This window comes from Heloderma suspectum, chromosome 4 (genome assembly GCF_057233095.1).
Source record: "Heloderma suspectum isolate Gila_16-S chromosome 4, 16-S_ref, whole genome shotgun sequence".
NCBI classification, from domain to species: Eukaryota; Metazoa; Chordata; class Lepidosauria; order Squamata; family Helodermatidae; genus Heloderma; species Heloderma suspectum.
Window position 1 is genome coordinate 101,412,909 of NC_139461.1, and position 23,106 is coordinate 101,436,014.

Here is a 23,106-nt window from a genome sequence, read left to right on the forward strand (position 1 = left end):
TTCAGCACCTAATTTACAGCAAAAGTAGTATTTTGAATGCTGACCTGTGAGAGAAAACTGTCCTGGATAGGTTTAGGATGGCAAGATGCTGAAGGCAACCATGAAGAAGTGCTCCACACATCTAAATCATAAAGAGGAAGATAGTAATTGTACACAAATACCAATCTGGAATAGAAAAGCTGGAGTTCTCTTTAGTAAATAAATAAAACTACCATGTCTAATGCACACTCTGTATTGGATAAATCCAGATGAACAACGGCATTTGGCTGAGCCAAAAAATTATACAGGAACTATAAGATAAAGAGAGAAATAAAATAAGTTTTAGTTTTCTTGTAGCATCCATCTCTACTCTTTGAAATGGAAAGTAATCGCTGTTCTGATAAATAATCTTCTTTCACCCTGATATTACGACATGTAGGATCTTAAATACAAAATACTTTCTAAATACTAATGTAAACTCCCCAGCCTGCATAAGATCTAATACCAGCCTTGACATGCATGCTTAATTTTAAATAATCAGTCAATTCACTACCTATTTGCAAGCAATAACAATTATTTAACACAAAATAGATTAAAATGCCAGCGACTCTTCAATCCAATACCACAAAATCCCCAGTCAATTTAAGTTAAACCCTTACAAAAGGATAGTTATCAATTTGCATTTGAATCTAGTAATTTGTTCTGACCAGCATTTATATTAACACATCCTCTACCCAGAATTATAATTCCTCAAGGATTTCTGAAACAATTTCACAAACTTGAAAATTTGAGACCTATATACATTGTTCAAGGGGTTTGACATTGACCGTGTTATTTTTTCAAGATGCACCAATTCACAGAATAAAATAGCAGAAAGCCAGACTAAGTGACAAGCCTATTTTCTCTTTTGCGGAATGCCTGCAAATCCATTTAAAGCAATGTAAGGAACTGTTGTTTAACACCATGCTACATGAACTCGATTGTCCAATGCACACATAGTTGAACCTGGACCTAGTTGTCCCCTTAGGTCAGATTTACTAGGAGACCAAACTGAACGAGGCTCCAAATGTGTAGTCCCTATAGAATGTGGGGCTGGGGGGGGGGGTCTAATCCATCTCACTCACTGGCGTGTGCCTGTCCCACTTTTTTGCTTACATTACATCCACTACATCGGATGCTATGCGGATGGATTTCTACTCATTCAATAGAACTTTCCTATCCTTGCTTCCCCCTGCAGCCCCCCATGCTGGAGGAACCTCCAACACTGGAGCACACTTGGGGGTGGTCATGGATAGCTGCAGTGGTGGTGGGGAACCCACTACGCTGGAAGATGCCACTCCATCAGTGGATGGACACATTTGGCTGTCACTCTATATTCTGGGTAAAAATCAGCTAACTCCAACCTGTGTCCCGGATGAGAAGCAAAGCTTGCCCTCAAACCTAGTTCATTTACTTTTCTCCACAGAACCTAGGGGGAGTCACCATGTTTTATGGGGTAGAGCAAATAGGCTGGAACAGGGGACAAAGGAGGGCAAAACCTACCTCATCCCCGCATTCCTGACACAGGATTGTCTGCATTCAGATGACAATGATCCTGCAAGGGATGGAAATGCATCTCCCTCCCCTCCTTCATCTTATATGATGGGTATTTTGCTAGTATTGAATAAAGCTAGTATTTCAAAGTAGTTATGAAAGATTCTAGCAACTTGTATATTTTGAACATATAGGATTCCAAAATTGTATACAGCTGTGACAGTAACTTTTCAGTATTAATAGTTACTACCCATATACAGAACAGGGCAACTTTATGATGTATTAGATGATAAATGGGGAGCAGTGATATATTTCATACTATAAAGCAAATATTAAAGAAAGACACTAAACACCCCATTCCCTTTTGCCAACCGTTTGTCCAATTAATATAAAAATCTCTGCTGGAATTTTTGGAGTCATGAAACCACGTTTCTTTAATGCAAATTGTTACTACATGTTTTGTTCTATGAACTTGCAAAGGCATACATGTGCGCAGACGTGCACACAACACACAACATCAGGGTTCAAGCCTTTTAAAAACAGAGACACCTGTTGACCTTCAGCATTGTAGAAAGTTAGTTTTGTGAAGTGTTAAACAGAAGCACATGATTCAAAGGCTTTAGCAAATAAATATTTTCCCCAATCTTTGCTATTCAAAGAATAGTGAGAAGATGTCCCACCTCACATTCTGTGGCTTGAATTATAAACTTAGGGAAGAGAAGCACCTTCATGTTAGGTTCTGTATGGGAACCATCAGCTTGTATGCCTTAGAAATGCCTTTTGCTATTCTTGATACGTGGCCTAAATTTTGGTTTTCTCTTTACTTCATTCATCACTTTAACATAACAGCTTAGTTTAGAAACTGAAAAAATTAGCACCTACTGAAAGATCATCACCCCGAAGAACATTCCCTGAGAGATCAAGGTGGGTGAGCGTGGTAGCTAAGACCTGGTTGGCACTCAGTGACTGCGAAAGGCTGTTCATCCCTGCAACAAAATGGTCAACATTTGCTTTTGTTGTGTTCAATAAAGTATTAGCATACACTCTACAAGTACACAGTTTCGATGAAAAATGTAATAACCTCCTGTTCTGCACCACATCAGAAGAACATAAACAGTAATGAATATTTAAGAAAACAGCACCATGAGAAGAGGCTATACTTTATATATGCTGATCACCCTCAGTTCTCATTGGAAGTTTAATGACTGCTTTATACACAGAAATATAAAACTACATAATACAAGTACACATATCTGTAGGAGGCTGATCTCAGACAAACATTTCATTTGTAAGGTAATAAAAATGTTGCCAGACAGATTATTAGAAGAATATTTGAATACTGAACTCATACAGTCCTGTTTAAATAGGAAAACTATTCCAGTTCTTGAAACAAAAGAAGAAGAGGGTGATATGTGATATGCAGGTTACCAAAATGCCTCAGTCTCTATGCAACAGGCTTATAGGCTAAATGACACAGACCAGACAAATGTAATGGGAAGGAAAGCGTTAATAAAAAGGGAGCCTGGAAGGGGTTAGCAGAGAGTTAACTGGCAGTAAGTAATGGCTGAGACTTTAGTGATCTAGGGAAGATACTGCAGAAGAATTGTGTTTTGATCATCTGATAAAGATGTGAAGCTGCTTCAAGTTAGAGATAGCAGGATGGGAAAAAGGAACAAATGGAAAAATGGAGTGAAAAGAAAAAAGAAACTAAAAAAATGTGTTGCATCAGTAGAAAGACAATTTATTAAGAGGATTAAAAAAAAATTAAACACACAGACTCATTGTTCACTTTTACAACTAACTCTACCATTTATGGTTACCCCCAAAAGTAGAATGAGAAGACGTTTAGAAAAAGGCAATCAACATTCAAGCAACCAAGTTTAACCCAGCCATGTAACTAGCTATTTGTCTACAAAAAAACAAGGACAAGGAAAAATAAGGAAGCTGTACTCAGGGAGGTTGAACACACATCTGATAACTGACAGAATTATCTGACAAAGGATTGTATGCCTCTAAGTTTTAAGAGGGATTCGCCTGCTACATCCATAGAACTATTATTAGCAAAACTGCAAGTTTAGTATAAAAGAAGTTTAATACATTGCAAAAGAAGATTCACCAAAGATGTATGTTAAGACATCTAATTAAATTTGAAAAAAGACTGGTGTGGAGATTGCTATGTAAAATTCAATGGAAATCTTAATTTGAAGTTTCAAATTACATATACCATTTAAATACATAAAAAGGCATGAATACCAAGTTCTCTTCAAACTGAAGAGCACTGTCCAATAGTATTTGTCACTATCTCCCTTGAAAAGGTGTGTATGTGGGGGCAGTGGGGAGGATTCCACTTTTATATTCTGCTGGGATGCGTTTCCACGTGACAGGAACAAACAATTTCTGTATATAACCTTTAATTTTAATAAAATTCAGCCTTTAGGCTTCTGATAAAGCTTTCCAACTGTGGCTGAAGAAATGAAGTGCTGTCTCCAAGGAAAAGGAACGTTTTAGAAGATAAGCTAGGCATAAAGCCACAAAGCTTTAAGAGACAAGATAGCTGAAGGTTCTTTTTAGAGAGACAACAATCACTGGTTTGTAGGAGGAGGAAGATCTCATACACAGAGACATAAACTCTCAGTAATACCAACAGTTTTGCTAGGAGAGCCATTTCAGTTGGATTTTATCTTTGTAGTAATACTGAGGGACTGATCTAGTACAGTATAGGGTGTTATAGCATAGGGTGTAGTGCACAGAAACTCCCTGTACCACCAGTTTGGCAATTTTCACCTAAACAGAAAGTGCAGAAAGAAGACCTCGAAAAAAGCAAACACAACACTGAATATAGTTTATCCTGCAATTGTAGTTCCTTAGTCTGCCTGGACTTTGGCATCCAGGCCCAGCCCCCTATTGTCTCCCCTTCCATCACCACTGAGTGCCATGCAAATGGTGCTGAACATCTTCTAAAACTGCATTGTGCAGACACAGCCTAACTCTCCCTGCATGTGTAAGCAGGGTGTCCCTGAGTGAGAGCAGGGATCCCCTGACAACAGCTGTACTTGCATCTCATTGTTTGCCCACCCTGGGTGAGAGACAGGGGATTGGGGCTTCATGTACCAGAGTTGCTTCTTCTGCCCAGGGTGACAGCCTGGGCAGAAGAAGCAACTCTGGTACATGAAGCCCCAATCCCCTGTCTCTCACCCAGGGTGGGCAAACAATGAGATGTAAGTACAGCTGTTGTCAGGGGATCCCTCCTCTCACTCAGGTAGTTAGAAGCAGAGCCTCCCCTGGGCAAGAGCCAGGGAGGAGAACTGTTGCCACACTCCAGGTGAGAGATGGAATAAGCACGAACTAATGGAAGTAGGTTGTATGGCTAGGAAATAAGCACCTTCCTGTTCTTTATATTGCTTGGTTGGTTGGCAAGCCTGATGTCATAGATGTGACCAGTGTGGCTGGTTATAACCACAAGCTACAAACGGTGATTGTGTTGTTTGGTTGGGAGTGACTGTTGGATGAGTGAAGTGTATGTGTTGAATGGTTGAGTGTACGTTTGAATGGTGGGTGTGTGCTGAGATTGTGTGAGTACTTCTGGTGTGGTAAGGATGTGCTTGGGAAACTCTGATACAGGGACCCAATGAGGGGGTACCACTATTCCAGTGACTTGGGCCAGAAGGAGATAAGGCAGGAGGAGGGGGTTGGGACATCAAAGTAGAATGGGCCACAGATGTCTACACACTGTTCCCCTTCTACCCCCTTCCTCTAGCTCTAATGTGCCTGGTAGCTCATCCACTGAGCCCTCTTGTCTTGTGGTGGTGCTATTTAATGCCAGGTCGGTCTGCAATAAGGCCGCACTCATTCATGATTTAATCATGTATGAGAAGTCCGACCTGGCATGTATTACTGAGACTTGGGTGGGTGAGCTGGGTGGGGTTGGCCTGACTCAGCTCTGCCCACCTGGGTATTCGGTGCAGCACTAAGATAGGTTGGAGGGCCGGCGGGAGGGGGGGTTTGCTGTGGTTCATAGAATTTCCATCTCTATCACCAGGAGACCGCTCCACCTTGGAGCAGGCCTTGAGGGGCTGCACCTGCTGTTGGGCCATAGAGACAGATTGGGGATGCTGCTGGTGTACCACCCACCCTGCTGCCCAGCATCCTCCCTGACTGAGCTGGCAAAGGCAGTCTTGAGTGTGGTGTTGGAGGAATCCAGGACAGTGGTTCTGGGTAACTTCCATGTTGAGGCTGACCCTAGAGTTCCAGCTCAGGACTTCATGGCCTCCATGACAACATTGGGGCTCTTTCTGTTTGTCATCGGCCCAACACATAAAGCAGGGCATACCCCTGATTTGGGTTTTGCTCCAAGTTGTGAGTTCGGTGGTATGAAGATTGGGGGGGGGCATGTAACCCCATTGTCATGGTCAGACCATTTCCTGGCGAGGTTTGCACTCACGGTATTACTTCCCTCCTGCAGAAGTGAGGGACCCATTTGGATGGTCCGCCCCAGGAGACTGATGGAATCCAATGGATTTCTGAATGTTCTTTGGGATTTTCCAGTGGAGAGAGCTGGTGATCCAGCCGAGGCCCTAGCCTCACTGTGGAACAGTGAGATGCAGAGGGCCATCGACTTGATTACAACTGAGTGCCCTCTCCAGCACTGTGTAGCCCATTCTGCTCCCTGGTATTCCGGGGAGCTGCGGTCAATGAAACAGGCTGCATGTCGGCTAGAGCGCAAATGGTGTAAGACTCGAAGTGAAGATGACCGAGCATGCTCTAGAGCACATAATCAATCATGCCTATTGCATGGCGGTGGGGGCAGCAAAGAAGGCCTATTTTGCTGCTTCCATTGCATCCTTGAGTAGCTGTCCAGCGGAACTCTTCCGGGGGGTCTGGTGGGTGTTTACACCCTCCCCAGCAAATGGGGCCCTGGCTCCATCAAGGACCTGCTGTGAACTTTTTGCATTGTACTTTGAGGACAAAAATCACTTGTCTCTGCAGCGAACTTGACAGTGTTGTTATCACAGTTCCAGTTGAGGTGTCTGATGCCACCATCTGCCCAATTTTGTGGGATCAGTTCCAGTTCCTGAGGCCTGATGATGTGGACAAGATGCTTGCAATAATGTGACCGACCACGAGCCCTCTTGACCCCTGTCCCTCCTGGCTAATAAAAGCTAACTGAGGAGGTATGACTGGGTGGGTCCAAGGAGTGATAAATGCTTCCCTACAGGAAGGGGTGGTCCCTGCTGTCCTTAAGGAGGCAGTAGTGCGGCCACTCCTGAAGAAGCCCACTCTCGACGCAATGGTATTAGACAACTACCGCCCAGTCGCAAATACCCCTTTTTTAGGGAAGGTTCTAGAGAGGGATGTGGCAGAGCAACTACAGGTACTCTTGGAGGATAGTGATTATCTAGACCCATTCCAGTCTGGGTTTCGATCTGGTTATGGGACTGAATCAGTCTTGGTTGCCCTTGAATGCCCTTTATCAAGAGAGGAACAGGGGGAGTGCAACCCTGTTAATTCTGCTCAATCTCTCATCAGCTTTTGATACCATTGACTATGGTATCCTCCCAGATTGACTCCGTGGGATGGGTATTGGACGCATTGTGCTACAGTGGTTCCGGTCCTACCTACAGGTCGATTTCAGAGAGTAACATTGGGTGACTATTCCTCAGCCCCTTGGCAATTGAGCTACAGGGTCCTGCAGGGCACCATCTTGTCCCCAATGTTGTTTAACATCTATATGAAGCCACTGGGAGTGGTCATTAGGGGATTTGGAGCTAAATGCCATTAGTATGCCGATGACATGCAGCTCTATCTCTCTGTGACATCTGAATCAGGAGAGGTCGTGCAAGTCCTGGATCAGTGTCTAAACTCAGTAATGGGCTGGATGAGAGCCAATAAACTGAAGCTGAATCCTGGCAAGACAGAAGCCCTGTGGGTAAGTGGTTCTCGAGTCTGGGAGATAGGCATTTTGCCTGTTCTGGATGGGGTTGCACTCCCTCTGAAAGATCAGGTTCGTAGTTTGGGGGTACTCCTAGATCCATCATTGTTGCTGGAGGCCCAAACGGCCACTGCAGCTCAGAGTGCCTTTTACCAGGTTCAGTTGGTTCATCAGCTACGGCCTCTCCTGGACAGGGATAGCTTGGCCACAGTAGTTCAGGCATTAGTAACCTAAAGACTGGATTACTGCAACGCGCTCTATGTGGGGCTGCCCTTAAGGCTGGCCCGGAAGCTGGAGCTAGTGCAGAATGCAGCAGCTCGGCTGTTGTCGGGAGCTGCCCCTTTTCAGTGTGTAACTCCTCTGCTGAGGGAACTGCAGTGGCTGCCTATTTGCTACCGGGCCAGGTTTAAGGTATTAGTACTAGTGTACAAAGCCCTAAACAACTTGGGACCAGGATACCCGAGAGAGCGCCTCCTTCTTTACCAACCTGCCCGGTCACTGAGGACATCAGAGGCCATGTCCCTGGTGGTTCTACATGGCCTATGGCCCAGTTGGAGTCCACCAGGAAGAGAGCCTTCAGCGTAGCAGCCCCCTTCCTGTGGAATTCCTTGCCTTTGGAGGTCAGGCAGATGCCAGCGTTGTGTTGCTTTCGGCACCTCCTGAAGACGTTATTTCGAGAGGCTTTCCCTGAGTGACCATCTGCGGTTTATTATGTTCAGAATCTGTTCTTTTAAAATGTTTTAATAATTATGGGGGTTTATTCTTTTATCTTGCTGTTCACCACTCAGAGATCTTTGATGGGAGCGGTATATAAATATTGTAAGTAAGTAAGTAAGTAAGTAAATAATTGTTTTTGCGGTGTGTTTGCCCATTTTTTCTGCCACTGAATTGGAGCTCAGTTAACACCAATAGCAATTATTAAGGTCTAGACCAGTGGTCTCCAAACTTTTTTGATCTCGCACTCCTATCAGTAAAAGATCTTTGAGCACGCACACCCCCAATATATGTAAATTCATTTCTAAATGATATACACGTACTACTGTACTAATATATTATGTACATTATAAAACATACATAAAAAACAGAAATTAAAGAAGGATGAGTTAAAGATGAAATAAACAGTATTTTTTTTTAAAAAAAATAATGTATTAATGGTATAAAAACCCTTTTTGCTCTCACTAAAAAAATATTATTATTAATAATATTGTTTAGTGAGAGCAATGCGATTGAAGATGCTTCATTATTTTTGAAAATCTTGGTTTGACACTTTGTGATACAGAGATTCAAAGGTCTGTTTCTATAATCATCATCATCATCATCATTACTATTATTATTATTATTATATTTATTATTATATTTATACCCCGCCTTTCTCCCAGTACTAGGACACAAGGAAGCTTACAAACATTAAAATATATACAATCAAAACATGAAAATATACAACAGTTAAAATATAATTAAACAACAATACAATTACAACTATATTAAAAACATTAAAACAGCATTTTAAAACAGCATTTTAGCGGCTTACCCCCAGGTTCCAACTATGTCCCAAAGGCCTGCTGGAACAAGAATGTTTTAGCCTGCCTCCGGAAACACAACAAGAAGGGAGCCATCCTAGCCTCCCTGGGAAGGGCGTTCCACAGCCGTGGGGCAGCCACTGAGAAGGCCCTCTCCCAGGGTTCCACCAAATGTGCCTGTGACAGTGGTAGGACTGAGAGAAGGGCCTCCCCAGAAGATCTTAGGACACGGGCAGATTCATAAGGGAGGATACGGTCTTTCAGATAACCTGGACCAGAAGTGTATAGGGCTTTACAGGTCATAACCAGCACTTTGAATTGTGCCCAGAAACAGACTGGAAGCCAGTGAAGCAGTTTAAACAAGGGAGTTGTATGCTCCCTGTAGCCAGCCCCAATCAACAGTCTGGCAGCGGCTCTTTGGACCAACTGCAGTTTCTGAATACTCTTCATAGGCAGCCCCACGTAGAGCGTGTTGCAGTAATTGAAATAGGATGTAACTAAGGCATGTATTACTGTGGCCAGATCAGACATCTCCAGGAACGGGCGTGGTTGGCACACTAGTTTTAACTGCGCAAAAGCACTCCTGGCCACTGCTGAAACCTGAGCATCTAGGCTTAGGGCTGAATCCAGGAGCACCCCCAAACTGTCTTCAGGGGGAATGCAACCCCATCCAACACAGGCTGAATCCCTATTCCTTGATCTGCCTTTCGACTGACCAGGAGCACCTCTGTCTTGTCTGGATTAAGTTTCAATTCGTTCTCCCTCACCCAGTCCATTACTGATGCCAAACACTGGTTAAGGACAGAAGCAGCTTCATTGGAATCTGGTGGAAAGGAGGAGTAGAGCTGGGCGTCATCAGCATATTGGTGGCACCAAACTCCAAAACTCTGGACAACCTCTCCCAGCAGTTCTAAGTTCAGTTTATTTCAATACTTGGTTTTAATGGCTGTCATAGCTGAAAAAGACACCTCACAAAGATACGTAGATCCAAATGGAAGAAGTGCTGCACTTACTAAATCATGATACTCATTTTTCAATCCCATCCACCAATTATGCAAAGGTTTTTGTTGAAATTCAGCTAGTAAACTTCCATCTTCCCTGATGTCAATCAGTTTTCTAATCTAATCGGAAGGTGATGCATTTTTATATTTTTAACAAAATGTAACAAAACCCACCAAAACTCTTCATTTGGAAGATTTTTAAACAGGTTAGAAAATTCCATTTCAAAGTTTTTAAAATGTGCAGATATGGAGTTTTTATAGGTGACACGCTTACATCATTTTCGGCAACAAAATCACATATCAACAGAAACATTTCCAAACATCCATTTTCAAAATGCTCCCTCCATAGCACGAGTTTCTTTCACAAAGCAGTTACTTTCTCAGTCATGGTTAAAACCTTTACCTTGAAGGCACAGATTAAGTGTGTTTATCTTTTCAAAAATATCTGCTAGGCAGCATACAACTGACAGCCACTTGTCATCACAGAAAAGGTCAGCAAATGTGGAACAAATTCACTCTCTTTTGGCAGGATGGCAGCTACCCTGGTGCCACAGCCAAGCAAGCAACTGTGCCTTCCTCTGCCGTGCCTGGCAGAGACTGGCGCAGTCGCTCTCGGTGGCCACGGCAGAGGCAGGATAGGACTGGAGCCGAGAAATGCCATGGACCTTCCCTCTCAGTTCCCATCTCATCCTGCTGCTGCCCCTGCCACCACCATCATTGCACACAATGGTAGCTCATCAGGGTAGCAGGACACTGCTCAATTATCAGGTGGCTCGTGCACCCCAATAGATCATCTTGTGCACTCCACACTGGAGAACACTGGTCTAGACCAGAGCATCCAGTGGGACAGCAGCCCATTTTTTTTTAACAGTGGTAGTGTGATGCAAGATATGGTCCGACTCTATGTTGCCAACTTGATCATGCTAGAAATGTTTTGAATTGAAGTAAGCATTTAGGCAACAGATGCCAAAAAGGCAGCTCATGTGTCATAATGAAGTACATTGATTAAACATACCTTTAGGTGATAATGAGGTTTTCGATAAATTTAATTGTTTCAGCCCCTTTGGTAGTTTGGCAAACTGAATACTTAGTGAGGACACACCTGTAAAAGAACAAAACAAAGCCCCACACCAAAAGTGGGGAAGTGTTTACATCAAAAGCAGTCTTACATTTCTACATTGACAGGTAATATGATCCAATTGACATTGCATTGAGCTTGGAACTTAAAAGCTACGTTCAAACCACTGCTCAAATATAGACGCAGTCTGGCTTCTGGCAAGTCAGGTTTGTAAAATGAGACAGTAACCTATTTTGCAAGGCTGCAGTGAGGCTAAGAAGCATAAAAAGAGGTATATTAGTAATAAAAGTGATGCTTTGTTCTCATATCTTAACTGTTACTTATGACACATCTACACCAGAGGCTTAAAAATAATCATTCTCCTCCCCTAGGTAACCTAGGACTGTAGTCCTGGGAGGGCTTCTCTAACTAAGAAGTCTAACTAAGACTGGTATAAGACTGATGAATTTGTAGTGCAGTGATGCCTTTAGGATATGACCCTAAGCACACTTACTGTTAATACATTCCACTGAAATCAATGGAAATTAACTTGCAGGTAAATTGGTTTTATTGGAATGGCAAGTTTTAAACAATAAAGACAATTCTTTTGAAGTTAATGGATGTACTGGTGGTAAAAATAAAATATATGTCTGTGTCTCTTCCCACCAAAGGGAAAAACATAGCTATTTAACTTCAATTTCTTACGTGAAATAAGACTTTTACCAAGAAGAGGACATACTAATGTGTAGCTACTTCTGAAATATGTAAGGAAATAAATGAGAATTCCTACTGTTTGATATATACATAAGAAGACCTAAATATTTAGATTTTTTAAAGGAACAGGAAATCAGATGATGGACAAGTACCCAGACCCGCTGAATTACTTAACTGACACTTCTCGTAACTTAGACTGAATCCTGGGGATTTAAACATGATTCAGTGTTGTGCTATACACCGATAAGCTTATCATTCATTATTGCTGCACTGACAGGTTGCTCTAGACGCTTATGATACTGATGACAGAAAGAACCTCCTCGTTCGTTGAAATATATGGTAATATTTAAGCTTTATACTACCAGACACGAATACATCTATTTACTCAAAACCATGTGAAATAGAACACTGAAAAGAGGAACACCTGTCACTAGGGAGAATATTATGGAAGTTCTAACGTTTTCTGTGGCCAATTTCCCCCCTCCATTCCAAACTATTTATCCATTACTATTTTAACTTAAATGCCAACAACTTCTGTAAAATTAAAACAAGCTCATCTTAATTAAATTGATGGCCACTTTCAAGGATAATGGCCTGCTTTCCCCCATAAGATCGGGTCAGGCTGTCACATTGGATGTAACCACCTCGTATTGTTTGCAATCTAGAGGTTCCTCAGCCCTTTGCCCAAGGCCAGATGCAGCGCCTGCTACCTGGAAAGTGCCAACAGCTGGAGGTGGTGGGGAGTTCCAGACTCTTGGAGGCCAGGGCGGCCCACCCAGGGACTGAGCCAGTGATTGGCTGAGGCAAAATCTGCCCTGGGTTGCCAGGGTGGGTTTTAAAAGTGGGCTGAGGCCGAGACATGGGGTCTCCCTTCATCCTGGTGGTCCTGGACCTGCAGACAGCTGGTTGCTATCCAGGGAGATCCATACTTAGGTATGTAAGGATAGGCCAGGTAGATTTATTATTTTGCTTGGGTGTGCATTCATGAAGCTCTCTGTTTGTAATTAAGTGATTTAGCTTTGTACCCTCTGTGTAACCTGCTATTTCCATTCTTCCCTTTCCCTCTACCCTTTTATTTTGATCTTAATAAACCTTTATCCAACCTTTAGTTGGTGAGATCTCTCTGCATAACCTCAGTGCTAATTTCAGTGCCTCTTGGCTTACGAGGGTGGCTACCAGGTATTTTGGGGGACTGAAAGGCCAGGTCTGGCCAGTCCTGTTTTTGGGAAGGGGGTCCTGGGATTGGGTCCTGGGAGGTCCTCCCTCGCAGGGAGGTTGGGGCCGGTCCCGGCGGTGGGGATCCCTTCCTTCCCCCCCACTTCCTTGACATGGTGGCAGAGGTGGGATAAGACACTGAGGTTATTCAGGTTGGTTTGGTATAGAGGGATTTGGAGAGAGTGAAGTGTGAGAGCTTTTGAACTGCACTCCAAGGTTTGTTATTTTGCTAGCTAGGAACTATGCAGTTTCCAGCTAGGGCAGGTCCGGGACAGGACCGTAAAGTTTCGTTCCAGCTGCCAAGGCTGGATGCTTTTATCTCCGGACCGGAGGAGAGTGGCGGGCCAACCCCTGTGGCTGTTGCAATGGCTGAAGGTTATCGGCTGGCAAGGAGAAGGCGGGAGAGCCTGATGCTTGGCCCCCGACAGTAGCAGCAGCAGGCAGGAGAGCACAGAAAGTTGGAAGCATACCTTGTCGGAAGCTCATGAATGGGAGGAAAGACTGATGATGCTCCAGATCGAAATTCTGGGGCTCCAGTTACGTCTTTTGGAAGAACAACTTCCCTCTGGCTTTCCTGACAAGACTGTTGCCCAGTTGGGGACAGAAATTTTGGGGCTCTGAAAAATGCTGAGCCCCTGGCTGACCAAGTGAGCGTAAACCGGCAGCGTAATTCCTCATGTCGGGCTAATGCTCAATGCCCTGGGAATGGGGGAGGAGTGAACTGGGCTGAAGAAAAATGTAGTAGCTCTGCATAACCTCAGTGCTAATTTCAGTGCCTCTTGGATTACGAGGGTGGCTACCGGGTATTTTGGGGGACTGAAAGGCCAGGTTTGGCCAGTCCTGTTTTTGGGAAGGGGGTCCTGGGACTGGGTCCTGGGCGGTCCTCCCTTGCAGGGAGGTTGGGGCCGGTCCCAGCAACGGGGATCCCTTCCTTCCCCTCCCCTCCTTCCTTGACTGCCATTATAACTATTAAACATTGCTTGGTTTACACTCCAAGCTAAGCAACAATAGCTAGACAAAAGAAGAAAGAGAGTTCTTGGTCATCTATGAACGAAAGATATCAACAAAACAATTACACTAGGCAGAATGTTGTATTACTCAGACAAAATCGGAATGAAATCACACTAATCCTCTTATTAGGCTTGTATCAGGAAGGAAAAAGTAAGTGTTACAATACCTCTGTCCTCCAAGGGGTTGCTAGCAAGGTTAATTGTTTGAAGTCCTGAGTTGGGATTATGGGACAGGGCATTGGCCAGTTTCTGTGCAAAATCTCTTTAAGAAAGAACAAAACCATAAAAAGGATTATATTATCTTTTGCATCACACGATATTTAGGAGCTTGATATGAACTGATTACTTGAGAAGTATGCGTAGAATCAGGGAAGCTGGGTATAATGCTGCAATCCTGTACCACTTCTCTTTTAGATTAAGGGTGGCTTTGCGCATGTACTGCATTATGCATTCAGCGGGGTTTCTGTGTGTGGTGCTGCACTAGTCATGGAGGAAGGCAAGTGTGCAAGGGGCAGGGAAGATATGTCTATTTTTAGTAACACACACTGTTTGCAGTGTTTTTGGATGAGGAGCTACACACTAAAGGGATACTAAAAAGCATTTGGTATTTCCCTTGCATATATGTGCCTCTGTGATATAGAGAACGCATAATGTATAAAGAAAACACATTCAAATGCATTTACAAGGTTGCTCCAAGGCAGACCTGTTCCCACAATACAACATTCTTCTCAGCCTGATTGATGTTTTCTCTCTTAAGATTTCCCTTTAATCATTTACTAATCTTATTTACAGATCTACCATGCACTTATACGAGTTCAAGTGTTATATGTTTTTAACTGCCCTGCAAAGAAGTCATATAGATGAAGGCACAATTTTTGTTATGTACATTTTAGCAATTCATAGTGCAAGTCTACTCAAAGGTAAGCCCCAATGAGTTTACTCCTAGCTAAGTATATATGTGATTGCAGCCCCAGACTCATAGCTTCCTCTGATACTAGTAGACTTCACTAAAATACTTCTGTGATTTAATTAAAAAATTGTCTTACGTTCTAAGACCAGCATTCTCCAGTACTAGCTCTTCCAGTCTATTGGATCTGCTCACCACTCTCAGGATCTGCTCACAAACATCAGTTGACTGTCATGACAATAATGGTATAATATTAAGTACCAGAGAAAACACAACAGTCAGTCTAAAAATGTAGCAAATAATGGCCTGCCTCTATACATGACGTGGGTGCCAGAAACTGCTTTCAGGTGGTCGGTCTCCACAGAAGGGTTGTAAACTTTTGTAAGTGAATCACCACACAAAGAATTAAATTTTCCATCTTGTGTCTATCCATTCCTCCATCTGATGAAGTGGGTTTAGCCCACAAAAGCTCATGCCTTAGTAATAAAACACTGTTAGTCTTTAAGGGCACAATCCAATGGGGATCTTCTCCTCTGTGCTCCGGCCATCCTGCATTTCAGATGTCTAGCCGGAGCTGGGGGAGGCAGGCCAGACAGCACATAGGAAGTGTCGTAATGACACTTCCACCATCTCCACCCCTTCCCACCTCCAGGAACACCCCCTTTTCCCCCACTCCATACTGCTCTTACGAGCACGGAGCTGGGGACAAACCACACCTGTTACTAGGTGGTAGGGAAGTGGTTTTCTGGGAACTGACCTCGGAGCACTGGCTCCGTGGTTGGTTCCCGAAAACCTAATAAACCTACGGTTGTCTAGCTGCTGTCTAGCAGCTATAGGATTGCGCCTTAAACGTAATACATAATAATTAAGGTGCCACAGACTCTTTTTGTTTTCATACCACAGACTAACACGGCTGCCCCATCTGAATCACACAAAGAATCTCCACATCAGAGCCAGTATCCCATAGGAAGGCACGGATTGGTGAATGTTTTGGACAGGAGACTGGGTACACATATGCATAAAACTTCACAACCCTGGTTTGGATCTTCCACCACACTGAAAGCTGTTTTTCTTAGTGACCATGCAGCCCACATGATGCAAGAAGGGGCCTTTCACTTGATGCTGTAAGCAAGAGTTGGGGGTAATTTAGAGTCATGATGTGGCAAATTAAAAGAGCATTTATTATGGGGAAAATGTGGTTGAATTCAGTGAACCACTATCCCTCCTGCCACATTCATGTGTGGATGCTTTTGTAGTTAGTCACATACACGGACAATTCTTGCATCCATAGCAAGACACAATGTGAACACAGAATAAGGTTACTTTTACTGTACTTATTTGCTAACTTTTAAAATTTTCTATCTGCTCATCTTGATCTTGTATTTAATAGGTATTTCATTCTCCAAAAAAATATCAGAAGTGGTCCAGCCTAACACAGTGCTTTGCATCATCCTAGGCTTTACAAATGAAGTCCAGTCCTCCAGTTTTATCTCACTTGCCATGAAAAAACACTATTACACAAAAATAATGTGAATGACTTTTTAGACTGCCCAATAAACAAACTTGTCAGGGTGGTGGACAAATAAATCTTTAAGAACACAAGATATAAAGTCACAATTTAAACAATAACAAAATAGCACAAAATAAAATGACGCAAAGCAAAATCAGTGGCAAGGGGTAAGAAAAACAAATGAAAAATATACAGGAAGGGATCTGCACTACTAGATGGGCTTCTTAGACACTCACACAGCTTCTTAGAGTACCAAGTAATCAACATTACTTGGAATGACACCGGGAAGCCTTTTGGCCAATTGTATGAACTCATGTGCCTGGGGAGTGGCCTGAAGAATCCAGTTGCAAGTTTATGTTATAGTCAGAAGCAAATTACAAATGACTTTGCTGGGTCTGTTCACGCCATTTAAAAAACAAAAACAAAACTTAATTGTTAGCTCTATCCAAGCAAGGCCAATCCATCTCAAAAATCCATCTCAAAATCCATCTCAAAATCTCACTGGTACACTTAAACAATAGCTCTCATAAATAATTCCAATATTAGCTGCTCCTTTTGAATGCAGTAACTAAAAACTTAAAATCCTAGAAGGGAACTTTCTCTCAAGAGAGTTGCTTAATGTCCGGACTGCTTAAAAAAGGGATGTACCACTTCATTATCTGAAACTACTTGACACAGCTAAAAATAAGATGATTTGTCAATTTTTGCAAGTGAACCGCATGCAGAATTGCAGCAACAATATTTTCATTCTGACTGTTATAACCTAAGATTATCATAAATTCAATAAAAGTAGGTTCCAGGAAATCATATATCTGATAGTCACCCTTTACCCTAATACTTACTAACTTTAGGTCCTTGGAGGAAAGCTTTGTAAACCATTGATTGTATTCCAGGGCCGCAACTATTGGTATTAAATCCCTAGGGGGAAAAAGCACCATATATTGAAAAAAAATTGCAGGGTATAACTGACTTGAGATAGAGAAAATGTTGGAATATATTTTATAATCTTTACAAGCTGAAAGGGTATAGTAGATAGGGGTCATACATATGTTGGAAGGAAGGATTAACTCCACTAGATAATAAAGAGGTGGTAACCCTTTGTCCAGAAATGTATTGTAAACATTCTCTCATAGGAATTAATATTTTCTCTGTTTGGTAATTTGTACGTGTGTGTGTGTGTGGGAGAGAGAGAGAGAAAGAGAGAGAGAGACACACACACTAACAACAGAGTATCAAAATATATTTTAAGCTAAATGTTTTGGCACATCAGTAGCTGTGCTGTTAACCATGTATCAGGAGTGGCAGTTAAAAAAACCACCACTCTTGATACCCAGTTAACAGCACAGCTACTGATGAGTCTGGAAGTCAAAACGTTTAGCTTAAAATATATTTTGATACTCTGTTGTTAGTCTTTCTATCTTTCTTATACATTTTATCTTAAGACTGACTGTATCCACAGTGGCTCCAGAGCCTCCTTATTGCTTTGCTTTTGTGCAGCTTTACATCAACGTTTAATATACAGTACTGTGCAAAAGTCTTAGGCCACCATTAGATTTGTTGTTTTAGCAATGGTATAATGACCATATATAATTATTTCTCAGTCTCTTCATTAGAATACAACCAGAAAATACAGGAAATTTGTATGCAGTATTCAACAATAGAAAAAAAATCAGAAAAAAAGCTTCCATAAGCTAAAGTGGCAAGTATTTAGTGTGACTTCCCCTTACACTAGAGTAACAGCAGACGCCTGGCCAGGAATGGTCTTTGTGGAAGGGTAGCAGCCAAGAAACCACTTTTGCGGAAGGGGAACAGGGTGAAAAGGCTAAGATATGCTAAAGCTCACGAAGATTGGAATGAGGATCAGTGGAAAAGAGTATTATGGAGTGATGAATCCAAGTTTGAAGTTTTGGGGTCCAATCGTCGACAATATGTGAGAAGAAGAGTTGGAGAGAGATGGATGAATGAGTGCTTGCGGCCTTCAGTGAAACATGGTGGAGGGTGTGTCCTGGTTTGGGGCTGCATTTCTGCCAGTGCTGCTGGCGATCTTGTCCGTACTGATGGGATCATGAATGCTGAAAAGTACAGACAGGTTTTAATTCATCATGCCATTCCTTCTGGAAAGCACATGATTGGGAATGGTTTCAGTTTTCAGCATGATAACGATCCCAAGCACACTGCTAATGCAGTGAAATCATATTTAGTGAGGAAAACAGCTGATAAAACTGACAGTCATGGACTGGCCTCTACAGAGTCCAGACCTGAATATTATAGAGGGAGTATGGGATCACTTGGACAGAGAAAGAAATAAAAGACAACCTACATCTAAAGAAGAACTCTGGGAATTGCTGAAAGAAGCCTGGTATTACTTCAGAAAACTTCAGGACAGTCTCCCCAAAAGAGTTCAACATGTGCTTAGAGCCAAGGGAGGTCACACTAAATACTGACTTTTGCCTGTACATATTTCCTGTATTTTCTGTTTGTATCTTCTTAATACAGAGACCAAAAAAATAATTATGGATGGCCATTAAAACTTTGCTAAAACAACAAAGCTGGTGGTGGCCTAAGACTTTTGCACAGTACTGTATATATGGGCTGGATCCAGATTTAGTCATACTAAGAGAAGTCATACTTAGAGTGAACCAACTAAAATCAATAGGACTTAAGTTAGGCATGACTTAAGTCCCACTGATTTCTATGTGTGTACTTTAAGAATGACTAAAATCGGATCTAATCCAATTATTTTTGTTAAATGTATTATTATTTTGAGCCAAAGTACATGAAACATGTAATGATTACAAATTTTAGAGAGCTTCATAAATGTACAGATCTCTTATGAACTGGAGGTGGTAAGGTAAAATGCAAACAAATCTGTTTAGTCTGATTTTTCAGAGCAGGCATATGTTCATTAATGAGTGAGCACCTGGTTAGGAAATTATTTCAGCTACTGAATTACATTTTTTTATCAGTTTGCGCCACTTTTAATCAGCGTTGTAATCATAACTGAGAGCTAAAAGACTTTAGGCAGTCAGATGATTTCACATAATGCTAAATCTGAATGTATCAGCCAACATCTCTCATCTCTCTTCTGGGATTACATTATATTCTAAGCATGCTGGACACCTACGCAAAACATAACACTATCCACACATGCTCTCCTCTAATTGTAAGGGGTATTATACAAGTAAAATTATAACATGATTTTCTTTCCTTTAATCTTAGCCTCTTTAATTTGATATGCTGTACCTCTGTCAGCTTCTCCGTGAAATTAGAGGCACACTGTTAAATGCTTGCATGCTAACCATAGTGAAATCTTATTAAGTGTTATCACAGCATTTAGTATGCTGTATAGCTCAAATATAGCTCATATAAATATATTTAACATTCTTGAATCATACAATGGAATTTAAATCACAGCAATCACTCTGAAGCTCAAGCCATTTTAGTACAAATTGGTTTTCTTCAGAGTACTTGTCTGTTTTCTTAGAGATATTTCATGCTCAAGTTTCAACTACAAAACAACGTGTATTTTATATTGGCATAAACAAAAAACCAAATACATACAAATGTGGGAAAGCTATACATTAGCCTACTTCATACAGAAGGGCCAAACCACAGTTTAGCCATCAAAAACAGGATTTAGGTTCACGTGCTCTGTCTTTGCCTTCAGTCCTTCCCTCATGTGTTCAGATTCTTTCTGTCTCTGGTTTGAGCAAACTACCATTTTCCAATGATGTCCAAATTGAGCAAAATATGGTTTGTACATAGTGAGGAGAAGGAAGAGTGACCATGACTACACTACAGCCACTACAGTGGTTTTAAGTTGTTTTATTGCACCAACAATGTAAGGTAAAGGGCAGGCTATACAGCTAAATAATAAATAAATTATGAACCAGCCATTATGACGGGAACCAGAAAACTACTTTAGCTGTGCCTAAGGACTTCCCCAGGCACACCTAATGAGATTTTCCTTTTCTTTTTTTTTTAACAGCAAGATCCTCAACTATATCACAATTTTTTGATAGTCCTCTCAAGTTATGTGGTATTAGGTGGGCGGAGTGCTATTTAAGAAACACAAGCTCAAAGGCCCCTCGCATATGCAGTTAATGGTTCTTTGCATCTTGGCCTGTGCATTTATTCCTGCGTAAACATGTAAGCAGACAAATGGATGAATAGGTTTATATATAAATAGCATACACATTTGAAAAATGTACATAAAAGTGCGTACTTTTGAAAAATTCTCATTAAAATGCATACTTTTGAAAAATGTGCACAAGCACATTTGAATTGATGAGAGAAGAATGTGTACATTTCAAACATGTGCACAATTGATGAGTACATTTGGGGGAAATATGGATTTTTATGTGGAAAGAAAAAAACAAAGCTTGCAATCTGATACAGACATGAGATGGAATCAGTTTCAAGGTGGAATCTGGAGAAATTTGACGAGCTCGAATTTGGCTTGTATGCCCACCTCTAGTTGAAGAAGCAGGCAATTAAGAGGAACTTTCGAAACTTGATGGAAACCACAATTTTGATGCATATTCCAAAATGGTTAAAGATCAGCAAATATTATTTTTGACTACTTCTTCCCATACTCTAATATGTAGTACTAAGGTTTTTAATAGATTAGACATTCAGGCAATCTATCCAACTAGGTTATCTTTGATGACTGCTACACTGGTTGTCACAAAAAGATACATAAAAGAATACAGAACAGTTACAAAGTACTCCAATCCCACTGACAGTCAACTTTCGATAGTCTGAGGTTTTAAGACACCACAGTATGATCATGCAAATATGGAAGGAAACAATGAATGTGAGAGGGGACTTGCAACAAAAGGAAGCTGTGCCTTAGCAAGGAAGCTAGTATTCAAGGAGATGGGTTTTGTGCTGCTTTCCAGATGGATAAACCAGGCCAATCATGATCAATACCAGAAGACACAATGTATTGATACATTTCTGTCAAAAAAAAAAAAAAGCTCACAAATTCTTCCCTATCCCCCTCCAATTAAGGGGCATACATTATACTGATACAAGTTAAGGGTTTTGGCACTTTCTCTTTCCCCCTAGAGATCTCAGCTCAGGAGACAAAGTCTGTCACGTTCAAAAGTTAGGTTAGTTTTCAGCTGCATGACAGCATGGACATGGCCGCCCCATAATAACCTTGCAAGCCAAGTCCAGGATTCGTAGAGTCGTAGAATAGTAGGGTTGGAAGGGGGCCAAAAACCATCGAGACTTACGGAGCCCCTGACAAAGTGCTGTCTAGTAGGCCTCTTCACATTGCCCCTCCCAACTGTGGGCTTTTCTGGCGTGTGGACAGCAGCAAATAGCTGAGAAATGACTTTTCCCCACAATGCCCTGTAATGGCACTATGTTGGGCACTCCAGGGCACTGTGGGAAATTTTAAATAGCAGCTTCCCAGCCCCAGCTGTCGTATGCATGTACAGCAATGGTAGATCCTGCCAGGGTGCTGAGCCCCTGCAGCTGCCTGAGGTTGCTGGGTGATGACAGCAGCCCTGCTTGCAGCAACCAGACACATGTTTTGAACCACACTTCTCAAACTTATTCTTTGCAGGAGTACCTAGGTCTTGAAAAGATTTCCATGCCACAGTTCTGCAGAGTGAATGCCCTACATGATACACGATATTCTTCCAGGATCTAATAATTTCCTAGGCACTTACATAGATCAAACAGTAGATAAACATTATCACCACCATAATCTGATGACAATATCCTCACTACAGCCGATATAGCCACACAAGCAGACCTGAAAACAAGGAGTAGTCTGCTCTCTGAAGTAGCATACTGAAACCATATGAAATTATCTTGTAAAACAGTTGGGTCTTTACCAGGAAATCTACCTTTGAAAACCTCCCTTGACTGAGAAAGACTTAGTGTTTTGCTCCACTGTGACAATAAGCCTTTGGAATCGATATGGTTTAATATTCCTAGGCTTTGAACAAGAACCTGCTTTCCGCCAATGTCTTAAATGAGATTCAGTGATTTCAAATTACCTTCTAGCACACAAATTTCAATATTTAATTTTTATAACCCAGTTCCTATTTTCTACCAAGGGAGTAAATAATTTTAGAATTCCCGGTGATAAATGAGGAGGAACACCCAGTTCACAGTTCATAAGTATGGCCAGGACCCAAACTGGCATGAGCGGCTGTTCCAGCGGTACCCCCATCAAAGAGCAGCCTCTTATAAGCTCCATCAAAAGATAAGGATCCCCTTCCCCAAGTAGCATGCCATGAAGTATGACGGCTTGTTACTAGAAATTGTTTTGCCCCTACCCAGTATGTGACTGGGTCACACCCTATAAGTGCAAGGAAATAAGTGTGTGTGTGGGGATATAAAAGCAGTTACGTAAGAGCAACATGGCAGAACATACAGATATACTGGCATCCCAGCAAGCTCCCAGTGTCATGATTAAACAGATGCATACTTTTAACATTTCAAATGAGTGAAAAAAGGAATAGTTTTACAGGTGCACAGAAGTGCTGTGAAAGTAGCACCTAATATTACTGGGGACATAATAATAACTGGTCAGTTAATTACACTTCTATAACATACTTCAGACCTAGAGCAATTTATAGAATATCTTAGTGTTTACCTGTGGTCAAGATGGCTAAAGTCTTGTAAATTCAATTCCCTGGTATCTTGAGTCAGATAAATTGTATCAACATCCTGGTTAGAAAAAGCACAATTAAACATATTTTACAGGAAAA

At 41.8% G+C, this 23,106-nt stretch overlaps 1 protein-coding gene across 2 annotated transcripts in view; it reads right to left on the reverse strand.

Annotated features, from left to right (window-relative positions):
* CARMIL1 (capping protein regulator and myosin 1 linker 1) overlaps positions 1–23,106 on the reverse strand; it is a 239,530-nt gene that overhangs the window by 92,177 nt on the left and 124,247 nt on the right. For both annotated transcript variants that reach the window (XM_084850112.1, XM_084850111.1), the window contains exons 8-15: positions 22,992–23,065; positions 17,218–17,293; positions 15,005–15,093; positions 14,126–14,220; positions 10,978–11,064; positions 2,395–2,498; positions 213–290; positions 45–121 (exon numbers count right to left, since the gene is read on the reverse strand). In XM_084850112.1, coding sequence (XP_084706238.1) covers positions 45–121; positions 213–290; positions 2,395–2,498; positions 10,978–11,064; positions 14,126–14,220; positions 15,005–15,093; positions 17,218–17,293; positions 22,992–23,065 — 680 coding nt within the window. The remainder of the gene's footprint in view (positions 1–44; positions 122–212; positions 291–2,394; positions 2,499–10,977; positions 11,065–14,125; positions 14,221–15,004; positions 15,094–17,217; positions 17,294–22,991; positions 23,066–23,106) is intronic.